The 16,864-nt window shown below is 45.2% G+C and overlaps 1 protein-coding gene across 1 annotated transcript in view; it reads right to left on the bottom strand.

Annotated features, from left to right (window-relative positions):
• Positions 1-6,099: 6,099 nt before the first annotated feature.
• LOC109905772 (Down syndrome cell adhesion molecule homolog) overlaps positions 6,100-16,864 on the bottom strand; it is a 146,095-nt gene continuing 135,330 nt past the window's right edge. The window contains exons 27-33 of the mRNA XM_020503342.2: positions 16,509-16,685; positions 15,931-15,961; positions 15,428-15,540; positions 15,167-15,316; positions 13,871-14,071; positions 13,372-13,674; positions 6,100-7,251 (exon numbers count right to left, since the gene is read on the bottom strand). Of these exons, the coding sequence (XP_020358931.1) occupies positions 6,851-7,251; positions 13,372-13,674; positions 13,871-14,071; positions 15,167-15,316; positions 15,428-15,540; positions 15,931-15,961; positions 16,509-16,685 (1,376 nt within the window). The 3' untranslated portion in view covers positions 6,100-6,850. The remainder of the gene's footprint in view (positions 7,252-13,371; positions 13,675-13,870; positions 14,072-15,166; positions 15,317-15,427; positions 15,541-15,930; positions 15,962-16,508; positions 16,686-16,864) is intronic.

Genomic DNA, 16,864 nt, shown 5'->3' with positions numbered 1-16,864 from the left:
ACTACTGTATGTCTCAGTGTTTCTGAAAGGCCAGTGATCCCCATTATAACACAACCTCATTCAACCCTCTGTGTTTCCATACAGGGTTACTATAACTCTCTTTTCTTCTCTGTCTTTCACCACCTTGAACAATGACCTAGAAATGATTGGAGCAGCCAGGTTGCTCCAGTAGCCTCAATAATTATGGGCCACCCCCTGAACTATTGAGTATTTCTAAGCAATAATGGGTCACAACTATTCACAGGTGCCACCATCCCGTTATCGACATAGTTCGCAGGTGTGTTCATCCTGACTTTTTTTGATTGATTTTACAGTTTTGCTCCTCCTTTCATTTTGGAATTGACGCATGCATTGATGTGTATTTCCAATTAGAAATAAGAACTCTCTTAAAGATTAGAAGTTATAGAAGATATAGACACTATACTGATTTCTACACCATGGATTTCCCTGTTGTGTGAAAAAATCATGTATTGCGGTCATTACAATGGGGAAAAAAATCACCTACGCATATTTCAGGTATGTATGTATCTCTCCAAATTGCCTAAATTTTCTCCATGGGGGGTTAGCAAATAGAGAAAAAGGACAACTCTCGCAGCAGGCCTGACTGTCTCAAGGTTGAACATCTACATGTACTATATATAACAACACCTTTGTTGTTCATCCTTATGGTAACAACTGGATTTAGTCATAATGTGAACATGATGTGTGTTGTTACTGTAACATAATGCTCATATTAAACATTCAACAGCAATCTGATCATCTCTAATGGTTCTAACTTCTATGGCCTCGCTCAAGTAAAGGGACCATTTTACCACATAAAATACACAAAATTGTAATGAATGCCCTCCTTTTCATTGTCAAAATGCTAAATATATACTGAACAAAAATATTAACGCAACATGTAATGTGTTTGTGTTTCATGAGCTGAAATAAAAGATCCCAGAAATGTTCCAATGCCCAAAAAGCTTATTTCTCTTAAATTTTGTGCACAAATTTGTTTACATCCTTGTTATTAAGCATTTCTCCTTTGCTAAAATAATCCATCCACCTGACAGGTGTGGCATATCAAGAAGTTGATTAAACAGCATGGTCATTACACAGGTGCACCTTGTGCTGAGGACAATAAAAGGCCATTAAAATGTGCAGTTTTGTCACACAACACAATGCTACAGATGTCTCAAGTTTTGAAGGAATGTGCAATATGCATGCTGACTGCAGGAATTTCTAACAAAGCTTGTTGCTAGAGAATTTAATGTTAATTTCTTTACCACAAGTCACCTCCAACATTGTTTGAGAGAATTTGGCAGTGTGTCCAACCTGCCTCACAACCACAGTCCATGCGTAACCACGCCAGCCCAGAACCTCCACATTCGGCTTCTTCAGGTGCGGGATCGTCTAAGACCAGCCACCCGGACTGCTGATGACACCGAGGAGTATTTCTGTTTGTAATAAAGCCCTTTTGTGGAGAAAAAAATAATTCTGATTGGCTGGACCTGGCTCCCCAGTGGGTGGGCCTGTTTCCCAATTGGGTGGGCCTATGCCCTCCCAGGTTCACCCATGGCTGTGCCCCTGCCCAGTTATGTGAAATCCATAGATTAGGTCCTAATGTATTTATTTACATTTACTGATTTCTTTAAATGAACCGTAACTCAGTATAATGGTTGAAATTGTTGCATGTTGCATTTATATTTTTGTTCCGTATATTTCAGAGTTAAGGAAAATTGGGTAAAATCCCCAAGAGCATAGAAAGTGTTTGGAAGTACTGCCGTAGAGGTCGGAGAGTGTTAAGCTTCCTTAATGTTCGTGTAGAATCATCATCCCTGGGGTGTTCAGCAGCAGGCAGGCAACCTAAAATTGTTTGACCAACTCCAGGCAGACTGGCCTACTTACATGTTTTACCCCAGACACTCATTGACTTTGGACTGTATAACAGTCACTAGGATGTCCTATATACAGAGAAGTACTGACGTGACCCACAACATGCCTTTAATCTACATGCACCCACTTTCCGGTCTCTTTGAATAGGAACCACAAATAACATGGATCAATCTTGTAGAATAGAGCCACTCCTCGCAGTACAAAAGAACATCTTACATGTGATTATGAGGTACTAACAGAGATACTTTGTGGTACTATAAGATAATGATGAGGTACTATAAGATACTGATAATGAGGTACTATAAGAGACTTATGCTGTACTATAAGATACTATAATGATACTATAAGTTACTGATGATGACGTGCTATACTATAATTATAATGAGGTGAACATGAGGTACTATAAGGTATGAGGTAGGTTATGAAGGGTCCTATTGACATCCCCTACCACCACTACACATGACCACATATATGTTTAATTTGCAGTCCCTCATGGACTGTATAGCCTCCATACTGTATGGATAGTAATTAAAAGGAACTATTTAAGAGGAATCGAGAAAGCCGCCTGTCCGTCAGGACCTGTCTATCCTAGACCAATCAATATCTCACAATCTAGGAGCTGCATATTCCTCTAGCCGATCAGATGGGAGAATTCTGTCTGGCTGATTTAAGAGAGCAGTTAATAAACTTTTCGCATGCCCTGGAGGGTGGTGTGTAAATCTCAGACCACCGCCATGGTTCATTTGGTTTCTAGGCCTACTTCAGAGGGAGTTGGGATGGGGGCAAGGAGGGATGAGGAGATGAATACAGTTATGTGGCATAAGGTGATAAATCCACCCCCTCGCCAGGAGGACGCCAACCCAACCAAGTCTCCCACCTAGTCCAGTCTGATGATAGAGGAATAGAGGAAGCTCATGAGAGACCATTTCTTGTCAGAATCATCCAGCAGTGCAACTCAGACCCTTCAGTTAGGACAAGGACAAGACAGCTTCAGTTAGGACAAGGACAAGACAGCTTCAGTTAGGACAAGGACAAGACAGCTTCAGTTAGGACAAGGACAGGACAGCTTCAGTTAGGACAAGGACAAGACAGCTTCAGTTAGGACAAGGACAAGACAACTTTAGTTAGGACAAGGACAAGACAGCTTCAGTTAGGACAAGGACAAGACAGCTTCAGTTAGGACACGGACAAGACAGCTTCAGTTAGGACAAGGACAAGACAGCTTCAGTTAGGACAAGGACAAGACAGCTTCAGTTAGGACAAGACAGCTTCAGTTAGGACAAGGACAAGACAGCTTCAGTTAGGACAAGGCAGCTTCAGTTAGGACAAGACAGCTTCAGTTAGGACAAGGACAAGACAGCTTCAGTTAGGACAAGACAGCTTCAGTTAGGACAAGGACAAGACAGCTTCAGTTAGGACAAGACAGCTTCAGTTAGGACAAGGACAAGACAGCTTCAGTTAGGACAAGGACAAGAGAGCTTCAGTTAGGACAATGACAAGACAGCTTCAGTTAGGACAAGGACAAGACAGCTTCAGGATCCATAGAGAGAGAAGAGAGAAGGAGACAGTGTCAGAAGGATCATGGGGGGGAAGACTGGTCTTGTGAGGAGGACAAGGGTTGACAGATAAAAGTAGCACAGGGTTATCTCCAGGGAGATGCCCAGTATTACATGAGCTCCAAATTGCCCCCATCTGATGCCTGTTCTTCTGGCACCTCATTATGAGGCTTACGGGTGGTCTATTCCAAACCTGCCTAAACTGACACTGCAGCACAATCCCCTCAGAGCCTCCCTAACCAATAGAACCATCCTCAGGGCATTATCTCTGACCTCTAGCCGAATCAGCTCACACACACACACAACTTTAGAATTCCAGCCCATCTTAGATAGAGTGGGAAAAGCCATGAAACCCCTCTTCTACTGTACATTCACTCCCTGTGAGGCTGTACGGTCCTTGTACACTGTGCTACAAAACTGTCTTATCATTTCCGAACCCCAACAACACTGAATGAGCTCATCAGCTTATACTGTAAGTAACACCATTTTCACATTTGGATGCAGGCTATGACTTAACAAAAAGTTGTGAATCTCTCCTGATTGACATTGAGGCATTCACGTCTTGTTTCCCCAGGGGAAGGTCGTCGTGTCTGTATCTAAAATCTGATTAGGTTTAGAGCTTCTCTACGGTGTGCGCATTGGGAGGTGGAATAATGGCCTCCAGTCAGAGGAACAAATACTTAATGTATGAGAGTGAAATCAGCACATTACATTCAATACTGTACATGGTACCTACTTATCACTGACACATATATATATATATATGCTCATATTGTCCTGTGTGGCTCAGTTGGTAGAGCATGGTGCGTGCAACGCCAGGGTTGTGGGTTTGATTCTCATGGGGCACCAATACGGAAAATGTATACATTCACTACTGTAAGTGGCTCTGGATAAGAGTGTCTGCTAAATGATGACAATGTTAAATATTGTTGCTGTCTTATGAAAACCCCATTAACCAAAACCTTTAAGTCAAATGATTTTTTTTCTCCATAATTTCCATTTAACGAACGTACAATTATAAAACATCCGAAGCTATTTTGAACACATTTTTTTTGGTACTAGAGTCATGAAATATTCAGAGTACATTGAGGGGAGTTGCTGCTTTCAATAAATGAAAAGGAAACATTTATATTGACCAACAATTTGTTTCAAGGTTTTCATCAGACAGTGACGATGTGTAGAATAAATGAGTTATAACCAGACTTTCCATGTAAAGACAGGAACAGTTACATCATGTTAGTATGTACAGTATATATGTGATGTCAAGTCAATTAGGAATATGTCAACATGTACTGTAGATGTGTGAAGCACAACAAAAGGCTCCAATGTTTTTCAAAACACAACAAGTGCCTACTTCTGTCATTACGTAAGCCCCATAGCTGTGATGTGACTCCTCAGGCTCAGTAGAGTAGCTCATCAGATCTCCAGTGCTGCATTATAGATGCTGTATCTACATGCAGACCCATTTGGACAGTAGACAAACCCAATAGCCCCACCTCCGTATTGTTTCTAACTTTCCAGAGACGTAGTACGTTCATTAAGTTGTTACTACCACTCCCTGCAGTGGCATAGTGCTGTGTGTGTGTGTGTGTGTGTGTGTGTGTGTGTGTGTGTGTGTGTGTGTGTGTGTGTGTGTGTGTGTGTGTGTGTGTGTGTGTGTGTGTGTGTGTGTGTGTGTGTGTGTGTGTGTGTGTGTGTGTGTGTGTGTGTGTGTGTGTGTGTGTGTGTGTGTGTGTGTTGCCCCATATTCTGTTATAGGGATCAGTGTGTGACAATGTAAACCTGATCTGGGACCCAATGTCGTTGTGGGGATGAATAATTGATTGGGTTCTGTGACGCTCCAAATGGCTGGATAGACTACAGCGTGTTCCTGCGCTGCCCTTGAAGCTTCCTATAAGAATGTCACAATGTGTTTAAATACTGTACAGCCCTCTCTAAAGCAAAACCAATTCCTCCTCATTTATTGTCAAAGAGGTGCTGTGTTGAGTGACTACACAGTGCACTCTGTTGGTGGTGACAACTCCAGGCCAACCCAGTGAGAGCCATTCAAAGTCATATCAAAAGAGCGCAACACAGGTACAACCAGTGCGAAAGGACTCGAAATATAGACTAAGACACAGGAAGTCTCATCTTTCATTAGTTTGTCATCTCACTGAAATAAGTATAAGGTCTTGTCAATACCCTTCACGACAGTGTTAAAATTAGATTTGGGCTTTCAGGTGATGAATGTATTGGATTTCTCCACAACCCAATAAGTTGTCACTACTGTAGATAAATCATACTTATTTAAGCAGAGAGCCCTCTGCACTAAAGGTGAAGGGGTCACTGGACTCAGATACCCCCGAGGTCTGATAGGGAGCAGTGATGTCTATACCCTGCCTGCCCTCTACTTGCTATTATAATGTGAGACATCCAATCCAGGTGACCTGTTCAGAATAATTTACCATGCATACACCAAGACCAATTATTGCAGTTACCTCGACTAACATGTACCCTTGCACATTGACTCGTTATTGGTACCTCTTGTATATAGCCTGGGTATTGTTATTCTATTGTATTACTATTTTTCCTTTAGTTTATTTAGTACATTTTTCGCACATACTTTTCTTTTACGCTGCATTGTTGGTTAAGGGCTCGTAAGTAGAGAAGAAACAGTAGTATCTCCAATCAAACCCACGTGTGCAAACATGACTAAGGACTTTATTAACCAAATCATTTCCCCTGTAATATCCACAAATAAAAGTGATCTCTTTTATATATATTCACATTGTATCATTTTCATAGTGTGACAAAATTCTCTTTTGGATTTTCCAGCCATTCCTATAATTGTCATAGATCAGTCCCCATGCAGTCATTGGAAAGGTTGAAGAACGTAGTAACAATCTATCTGAGTAGATTGAGTAGACGGCATGGACAGACAGGTTCAGCTTTAATGGAGTTCTTTTCCTTGGCTCCTCTCGTTGTTGAAAAACGGCCAGATACCTATTCATCGATTTGATCACACTGCGACATACAAAATAAATAAATGAAGAAAGCAATATCCCCTTGCAGAGTCTTCCTCTTCTTCTTCTTGTTTTTAGACATTTCTATATTTTTATATATAATAATAATGACTGTAATTATCCTTGATATAAATTCAATAGTATTTTTCTCTGTCAAATTTAAATACATTATTTTGGCAATTTCATATGGTGTTTAGAATAAAATAATACTCAAAATAGAAAATAAAACAGAGAAATGAGACAGAAGAGGAAAGAAGAGAGAAAGAACAAAAGAAAGGAATACTTGGAGTCAGAAATATACAACTTCAGTTGTTGTTGAAAAGTGTCCATCATCATCATAGTTCCGTGCCAGCTCTCTGTGTAGAGCTGCAGTACAGTATACAGTCCATGTCCTGGAGTGTGTAACTCCTTGTGTTATACCAGTGTGTAGGACTTTGCGTAGGGGTTGTTGCTCTGTTTTAAGTGTCCTCTGGAATCTAGCAGGGACTCCTGTGAGCTACTGAGCTTGGCGGCCTGTGCCTGGGCCAGGTCTCCGGTGGCCTCACGGCCAGTGGGCTCACGCTGGGGCAGGGTGGAGGCAGTCCCTGGCTGCCACTGCTGCACCTCCCTGGACGTGGGCACCTCCATGGGTGTGGGCTCCAGGAGCGGGGGCCGTTTCAGGGTGCGGCTCTTCTGGGGCTCCAGACACGCCTGGCCCAACGCCCCTGCCTCCCCTCCTCCGTTACCACCGTTGGACCCCCGGCCTCCCGACACAGAGCCACGGTTTAACAGGAAGTCCATGCGTAGGTACGGGGGCAGGTGCACCAGCTCTCCACCTGAGGGATGAGACCAGAGAGGGGGTTAGAGGGGTACCAGTCAGGAAGGTTAGCGTGGGTACCCAGTCAGGAAGGTTAGAGGGGTACCCAGTCAGGAGGGTTAGAGGGGTAACCAGTCAGGAAGGTTAGAGGGGTAACCAGTCAGGAAGGTTAGAGGGGTACCCAGTCAGGAAGGTTAGAGGGGTAACCAGTCAGGAAGGTTAGAAGGGTACCCAGTCAGGAAGGTTAGAGGGGTACCCAGTCAGGAAGGTTAGAGGGGTACCCAGTCAGGAAGGTTAGAGGGGTACCCAGTCAGGAAGGTTAGAGGGGTAACCAGTCAGGAAGGTTAGCGGGGTACCCAGTCAGGAAGATTAGAGGGGTACCCAGTCAGGAAGGTTAGAGGGGTACCAGTCAGGAAGGTTAGAGGGGTACCCAGTCAGGAAGGTTAGAAGGGTACCCAGTCAGGAAGGTTAGAGGGGTACCCAGGCAGGAAAGTTAGCGGGGTACCCAGTCAGGAAGGTTAGAGGGGTACCAGTCAGGAAGGTTGGCGGGGTAACCAATCAGGAAGGTTAGAGGGGTACCCAGTCAGGAAGGTTAGCGGGGTAACCAGTCAGGCAGGTTAGAGGGGTACCCAGTCAGGAAGGTTAGAGGGGTACCCAATCAGGAAGGTTAGAGGGGTACCCAGTCAGGAAGGTTAGCGGGGTAACCAGTCAGGAAGGTTAGAGGGGTACCCAGTCAGGCAGGTTAGAGTGGTACCCAGTCAGGAAGGTTAGAGGGGTAACCAGCCAGGAAGGTTAGAGGGGTACCCAGTCAGGAAGGTTAGAGGGGTACCAGTCAGGAAGGTTAGAGGGGTACCCAGTCAGGAAGGTTAGAAGGGTACCCAGTCAGGAAGGTTAGAGGGGTACCCAGGCAGGAAAGTTAGCGGGGTACCCAGTCAGGAAGGTTAGAGGGGTACCAGTCATGAAGGTTGGCGGGGTAACCAATCAGGAAGGTTAGAGGGGTACCCAGTCAGGAAGGTTAGCGGGGTAACCAGTCAGGCAGGTTAGAGGGGTACCCAGTCAGGAAGGTTAGAGGGGTACCCAGTCAGGAAGGTTAGAGGGGTACCCAGTCAGGAAGGTTAGAGGGGTACCCAGTCAGGAAGGTTAGCGGGGTAACCAGTCAGGAAGGTTAGAGGGGTACCCAGTCAGGAAGGTTAGAGGGGTACCCAATCAGGAAGGTTAGAGGGGTACCCAGTCAGGAAGGTTAGCGGGGTAACCAGTCAGGAAGGTTAGAGGGGTACCCAGTCAGGCAGGTTAGAGTGGTACCCAGTCAGGAAGTTTAGAGGGGTACCCAGTCAGGAAGGTTAGAGGGGTAACCAGCCAGGAAGGTTAGAGGGGTACCCAGTCAGGAAGGTTAGAGGGGTACCAGTCAGGAAGGTTAGAGGGGTACCCAGTCAGGAAGGTTAGAAGGGTACCCAGTCAGGAAGGTTAGAGGGGTACCCAGGCAGGAAAGTTAGCGGGGTACCCAGTCAGGAAGGTTAGAGGGGTACCAGTCAGGAAGGTTGGCGGGGTAACCAATCAGGAAGGTTAGCGGGGTAACCAGTCAGGCAGGTTAGAGGGGTACCCAGTCAGGAAGGTTAGAGGGGTACCCAATCAGGAAGGTTAGCGGAGTAACCAGTCAGGAAGTTTAGAGGGGTACCCAGTCAGGCAGGTTAGAGGGGTACCCAGTCAGGAAGGTTAGAGGGGTACCCAGTCAGGAAGGTTAGAGGGGTACCCAATCAGGAAGGTTAGCGGGGTAACCAGTCAGGAAGGTTAGAGGGGTACCCAGTCAGGCAGGTTAGAGGGGTACCAGTCAGGAAGGTTAGAGGGGTACCCAGTCAGGAAGGTTAGAGGGGTACCCAATCAGGAAGGTTAGCGGGGTAACCAGTCAGGAAGGTTAGAGGGGTACCCAGTCAGGCAGGTTAGAGGGGTACCAGTCAGGAAGGTTAGAGGGGTACCCAGTCAGGAAGGTTAGAAGGGTAAACAGTCAGGAAAGTTAGCGGGGTACCCAGTCAGGAAGGTTAGAGGGGTACCCAATCAGGAAGGTTAGAGGGGTACCCAGTCAGGAAAGTTAGAGGGGTACCCAGTCAGAAAGGTTAGAGGGGTAACCAGTCAGGAAGGTTAGAGGGGTACCCAGTCAGGAAGGTTAGAGGGGTACCCAGTCAGGAAGGTTAGAGGGGTACACTCACTACACTGAGCTGGGAGGAAAATTCTCAATGCATTACTCGGTTACTTTCGATTCCATAGTAGGTATTTTCATATGGTATGTACTTACTGTCAGGATATATGGTATATGATAGATAGGAAATCATATGAGTGGAGGAAATATGATTTCAGTTTGGATAATGTAATCTAATCTATCATATTGAGTCAGGAGGATACAGATTCTATAATGATTTCAGGACGATATCATTTTACATGGCTTGGCGAAGGGATTACTTATCCTATGATATTGCTGCATTAACCTGTCAGATTCATATTCAAATCACCTTTCCATTTCTTCAGGACTATCACATCGAACAGTCCTGCACTGCCCACTCTCAAACTCTCCTCATCTGTACTTGGGGTTAACTGAAGCAAAACGGTGCTTCAAATCTCATTCAGAGACAGATTCTTTGCTGTCCAGGACCAGAACAAACCAAGCATGTGACGTAACCCAAGCGTACATTTAGTTAATGACACTGCAGCACTTTAAAATACTTCTCAACACAGTATTCCCCCACGCAGACAGTGAATCACTGGACACGGTTGAGTGGATGATGACACCATCACTTCTGCTGTAAATGTATCTCATCCACTGGATAAATTACATATTTCATTTAGTAAATTAGATAATCACAAAGACGTGTCCAGTAGCCAGAGATGTATGAGTCGTACTGAAGATTTTACACTTGATTAGGAGTGGTGGGGAGACGTGTCCAGTAGCCAGAGATGTATGAGTCGTACTGAACATTTTACACTTGATTAGGAGTGGTGGGGAGACGTGTCCAGTAGCCAGAGATGTATGAGTCGTACTGAAGATTTTACACTTGATTAGGAGTGGTGGGGAGACGTGTCCAGTAGCCAGAGATGTATGAGTCGTACTGAAGATTTTACACTTGATTAGAGTGGTGGGGAGACTGTTCTGGTGGGGAGACTGTTCAGTACTGTTCCATTACTGTTCTAATGGATGTCTTCAATATTAATCTTTCAGAGGCCACAGAGATCAGCAGGCTTCAGTGACTGGCCTTTTCAATACCAAATCACTATCCCCCACCACACAGAGGAGGACCGGCCCATCTATGTAGATTGTATCCTACATGTGACCTTAGTGACTTAATCCCAGAGTTCACAGGGAGCATGAATAATTTACTGTGTATCTAATAGGTTTTATTAAAACCTGTAAATGGCAACCATTTTAAAGCTTTTCTTTGGGAGCTCATTGGGAATTTATTTAGCTGAAATCCATCAGGCTGTAAATTGCAGGGCGTGGGTAATGGCACAACTTATATCAGCTACACAACAATGATTCCCAGTCATGCATTATGTCTCTATGCAGGGGTTTGGGGGTTGATGTATATGAATGTTTCAACATTCTGTGTGCCCAAGTCGATCTGCGCTAATGGGAGCTGTTCTCATTTTCTGTAATCTGGCCTTCAACTACCCACACACTAGTAAACATACAGACACATCGCGCATGCCCACACACACACCCACACACACCCAAACACACCCAAACACACAGAGACACCTTGGCTTGTTTAAAGGCCCATCACATTTTGACTACTCAACACAAGAAACAGTGTTGCAGTAAATGTTTATGAGCTGAGAACCTCAAGATCATCCTCTATGATTGGCTCATAACAGTAATTGCACAGGACAGACTGTTTATGAGCGGTCACACAGATTGTTGCCCAATGTTTCCATCCAGCTTGCCCCAATCACTCTATTGTCACACTCACACACGCACGCACTCGCACACACACTCACACACACAAACAATTAGGCTTGCCAGGTTGACCTACTGACCCCAGGTTGACCTACTGTATCAGTATCAGGTGTGTGTGATTGTGATTGACACGTGTCAGAGTAACAGGAGAGAGGCCTGTGCCCTCCTCCGTATCCCTGTGTGAATGACAGATGAGGTCACAGTGTCAACTCAGGGCAAAGGTACATTACTACAGAAGGGGGGGGCAGGGGGCCACTGTCAGACAGACATACATACAGACAGACAGACGGACGGAGAGACGGACAGACGGACAGACAGATCGTTGACATTTTATATTGAAAATTGACTCTTTTTTCTAATCATACTGACACTCACTGGGAAAAAGCACACAAAAATGAACTGTTCAAACTAACATTCCACAGAATTCCACAGAATTCCACAGTGTGTGGAATTCTGGCTGATGGCATACCAGACTGGTAACAACGGTCTTCAACAGGGACTTACTGTAGAAACCTCTAAACTTGTCTGTGTGTCTGGTGTCGCCCAACTCCCACTGGATGAAAGTGAAACCAGGGTTAGCACGACGCTACATCAGGCTCTGCGTCTGAAAGACCGTTATCACGCTGAACGTCTCCATTGTGGAAGTAAAGTGCTGTTTTGTATTGACAGACAATAGCTTTAGATTGGCTTGACAGATAGCCTCTACTTGCCCTTAGCAGACGGTTTAAGCCTCCTGCTGGCTGATGACTGTGGGCAGATGGCTTGTGTACGCACCATGAAAACATAATGAGGAACGGAAACTCAAGACCCAGCTCAGATAGCCAAAACCTGTCTACCTCGTCTCACTCACCTCAGCCCAGTCCCTACCTCCAGACACCATCAACAACTAGCTAGTCTTCATAACCCCAGCCCAGAATGACAACTAGCTAGTCTTCATACCCCCAGCCCAGAATGACAACTAGCTAGTCTTCATAACCCCAGCCCAGAATGACAACTAGCTAGTCTTCATAACCCCAGCCCAGAATGACAACTAGCTAGTCTTCATAACCCCAGCCCAGAATGACAACTAGCTAGTCTTCATAACCCCCAGCCCAGAATGACAACTAGCTAGTCTTCATAACCCCCAGCCCAGAATGACAACTAGCTAGTCTTCATAACCCCAGCCCAGAATGACAACTAGCTAGTCTTCATAACCCCAGCCCAGAATGACAACTAGCTAGTCTTCATAACCCCAGCCCAGAATGACAACTAGCTAGTCTTCATAACCCCAGCCCAGAATGACAACTAGCTAGTCTTCATAACCCCAGCCCAGAATGACAACTAGCTAGTCTTCATAACCCCAGCCCAGAATGACAACTAGGCAGGCCAGGACTCAATACATTCTCAATACAATACATTCTGTCTCTGTGTATGTGTATTTTTTAACAAAAAATATTTGAAAATGGGAATTTCCTCATATCTATGTATTTCAACCCAGTCTGTTTGGTCTGTCCACAAACTGCGCTAGACAGTGTAACCAATAGGAATGGGAGGTGAGAAGAAGCAGGTCATATGAGGCCAACCCGGGAGAGGACAGTGTCAGAAAGGCGGATAGCCTGACAGATGGACGTAAGGACAGCTCCTCCATGTGCAGACATTTCTGCAGAGAGCTGAAGCTAAACACAGCACTGTGAGGGGTATTACTGGGTTTTAATGGTGTTTGTACTTCATCGAGCATTAACAGCATGCCAGAGGTGTTATCTGAGGAAGAGTATCTCATGATCACTATTTTGCAATAGGCATTTTGTAAAATGCTGTGTTAAATGAAAGCTATGAAACTTAACTTTGAACAGGCCAGAGAGCTGTGGAAGTTACAGTTGTAATGCTGTGGCCCAAGGCCTAATTGGAGCAGAACTGAACTGCTATCTATAGCAGTGTTTTCCAACTCCGGTCCTCTAGTACCCCCAACAGTACACATTTTTGTTGTAGCCCCAGACGAAAACACCTGATTCAACTTGTCAAGGGCTTGATGATTAGTAGAATCAGGTGTGCTGGTCGAGGGAAATATGCCTGTTGGGGGAGGGCCGGAGTTGGAAAACACTGATCTAGAGTAATGAGGAAAATAATACATAATAATTTCCTTTCAGTAAGGTTTGAACTGTACTATGTGTTTGCAGTGTATGTCTGTTCTGTATATGAGTGCTGCCTTCTCCTTACCCGGTCTGTGGGCCTTTGGTGCGGCCATGTTCATGACCCGGCTGATGTCCTGAGGCTTGGGCGGGGAGGCTGTGAACCTGCAGATGCCTGACTCAGACGGCGTGCTAGATGCCAGGCTGTCTGTGTAGTCGTTGGTGCCGGCCGTCATTTGCTCCGAGGAGGTGTCGGAGATGAAGCACTCTGTGATAGTGAACTTGGCGTGCCGCAGGTGCTCCTCCATCTTGGCGTGCTCGTAGGCCCGGGCCAGCTCCTCGTACGTGGACGACGCGCTCTCTGTCGACACCATGCTGCTCCGCGCGCGGTCTGCGTAGTCACACACAAACACACACAGAGACACAACATCCATTATAGTGTATGTATATAGCTCAAATTTCCTAAGATATATAGGAAATATCTTAAAACATACCGTGAGCACTCTGACCCTTCCACGTACAGTAGTAGTGGTCTCCCCTTTGCTGCAGACTAATGTTGTATGTGAGACATAGGGTCAGTCCAGTACCTGTGTCCTGCGATGGGCTGACGCTGTAGCTGTCACTCTCCTTGTCCACAGAGCCGGCAGCACGCGGTGTGGGCAGTCTCCAGTCTGTGCTCAGGGTGTGGGAGGAGGTGGGTGGTTGTGGCCGGTTCAGAGTCCACTGGCTGGCATAGCGGTTCCTGCTGGCTGCAGGGCCTGCTTTGGCAGTGCGGCGTGCTGTGGGGTCTGGGCATGAAAGGGCCAAGGTCTTTACTGGTGAGAGGCCTAGGCAGTGTCAGGCCTAGGCAGTGTCAGAATTGGCACCCTATCCCCTATGTAGTGCACTACTTTTGACCAGTGTCCATACAGAATAGGGTGCCATTTCGGACATACCACTGAAGAGCTACTAGAAAGTAAATTGCATACTGTATATTGAGTCTTAATTGTCTGTGTATCAAATTACACAAACATCTATTGATCAATAATAATTCATAGGTTTGAAATTACAGTATCAACCTAACCTTTCACAGTCGATATAATATTTCCCAAAGACAAATATAGTATCATATTCGGTCTGACCCAGACATTTAACCTACTGTGCTATGCATCAATGGCACCAAATCAGAATGTCCCTTTAGAACGGCCATGATTAGATCCGGCCTGGAGAAGCCAGAGAAGAATAGCAGTGGTAATAGTAGTAGATAGTAGTAATTCCATCAGTGGGTTGGAAACTGGCACAGCGGGCAGTGTTTGCCCAACACTCTGGATAGATGTGGCTGAGTTAGCAGATAAGGTTCAGGCTCACTGTGCTTATTGTTTATTCATTTTTTTGGGGCCCACTGTGCTTCCTGGCCAGCCTCAATGAGCCCAATCAGGTGAGCGGTCAGGTGGAGCCAGAGGCCTCTCCACTCTTCATCAGCTCAACTCTACTGGCTCAGCAGCAAGAGCCTCCATAGGCCACTGTCTAGCCACTGCCTTGACTCACACTGCTCTGGGCTGTGGGCTCTGTAAGTGGATCTGAGTGTTGAAACTATGAAAAGCTGATAATTGTAGTTTGCTTAGAATGGATTTGGGATCAGGGTGTTAGAGCTATTGTTTATTAAAAAAACTCTAAAGTCTAAACACTGATTGGAGGACTGGGGTACAGTTACATGCATATGAGAGAGAAATATGTACAATGATGCTTGGATTGAATTCAACTATATAAAAAAATATTAATCTTGACAAAGAGCATTCTTTTATTTTTCCAGGGGATGACATTAGGCTAGTAGCTTACTGTAAGTCAGAGTAAAGGTGGTGAGGGGTGGGATATAGAGGTGATTAAATAGGTAAGGCTCTTACTGGTTCCAGGCCGGGCGTCGGAGACGTCCACCAGTGGGCCGGTGGCCTGCGACAGGGACTGGTAATGGACTGTGTGCGTGACCGTGGACGACTTCTGTTTGGACGTCTCCCCAAAGTCATTATCAGTCAGCAGCACCGTCGACCTGTCGTCTGACAGACAGAAAACAGGGAGGGAGACAATGAGTTCTTAGAAAAGATGATCAAATATAACATGCAAGGGATAAGCATACTGTAAACTGGCGGGGAAGACAGGGGTCTCACCAATAATCTCCATAGTATCTCTCTCCTCGATGAGCAGCTGGGCTCGGGGGATATCGATGTGCATTCTCATGGTCTGCTGCTTGTTGGATGTGTCTGGTGTCCGTGTGTTTTTACTAGGAGATAGTATTGTTTGCAAGTATTCAGTCATAGTTTTAAAGTAACTGTCCAAAAGACTATTTTAAAAAGACTTGCTATTTCCTCATACAGTATATCATACTCCTGAGGAGGATGAGCTGGCCAATCATCAGCGATCTATTTGTATTAATATTTTTAATGGCTGGTATACGCCCACAACATCCTGTTGTCGGGGTACGCACACACCATTCCAACACAGAAAAGTTGTTTTAAAAAAACTGAATGAAAAACGTTGGAAGGGAAACTATTTCACTCATATTGTAAGTAATTATAGGTAATACTTAATAGAGATCTGGAAACACTGGACAGTTAGTTTAAAGTATTTTATGATTCCTATCTAAAGTTAACATGTATTCCTGTTCACGTACCTCATCAGCATTTCTGCCAGGCTTTTTGCATCTGTAAAGTCAGCATATAGTAAATTAGTAACAACGCAGAGTTGACAGAAGCTAACATATTAAAATCAAAAGCACCAAGCTAATTTCCTAGATGTGCAAAACTAGAACATTAGAGTGGGGCAAATTAAAAGTGGAACACTAGAGCTGATCAGACCGTTCTACGCTGTTAGCTAAACTGATAGCCTCTTAGCCTCTCGGGGCGGCAGGTAGCCTAGTGGTTAGAGTGTTGGGCCAGTAACCAAAAGTGTTGCGAGATCAAATCCCTGAGCTGACAAGGTCAAAATCTGTCGTTCTGCCCCTGAACAAGGCAGTTAACCCACTGTTCCTAGGCTGTCATTGTAAATAAGAATGTGTTCCTAACTGACTTGCCTAGTTAAGTAAAACAATCTATTACATAATGAAAGTCAATAGTCACAATTCTACTGGTTCTGCTCAGGTTAATTGATCCTCACTCTCTTGAGCATGAAGCATACAGCTCTAAAAAGTGCTTGTGTGTTATTAAGTGCTTTGTTTCTATTGTGTGTGTACGTGCTTGTGTTCTGACTCACCGCGTAACCTCTTGAGCCTCTGCTCCCTCCTCCTCCTCTTCAGCACCATCAGGAGGATGAAGACCATGACAGCAGCCACCAGGATACAAGTGATGGTCACCATCATCTTCAGCCCCTCGTTGCCTGACATGTTGTCTGTGATGGGGTCCACTGTCTTCAACAGAGGAGGGATGGTGCCTGCGGAAGGAGGAACCAGATAAGCTTGGGGAACCTACCATCCTGAGTATCAGGCATGACTATTTAAGGATGCACCACCAGGGTTGAGGCATCGTAGTCAAATATGTCTCTTTGGAAGGCCTTCTTTGGTATATGAAATTACCCTGGTTCAGGAAAAAAATGTATCATACTAGAAGACC

This window comes from Oncorhynchus kisutch, linkage group LG15, assembly GCF_002021735.2.
Source record: "Oncorhynchus kisutch isolate 150728-3 linkage group LG15, Okis_V2, whole genome shotgun sequence".
NCBI lineage: Eukaryota > Metazoa > Chordata > Actinopteri > Salmoniformes > Salmonidae > Oncorhynchus > Oncorhynchus kisutch.
Note: the sequence above shows the minus strand (reverse complement) of the source record. Positions and strands in the feature narration are given on the sequence as shown.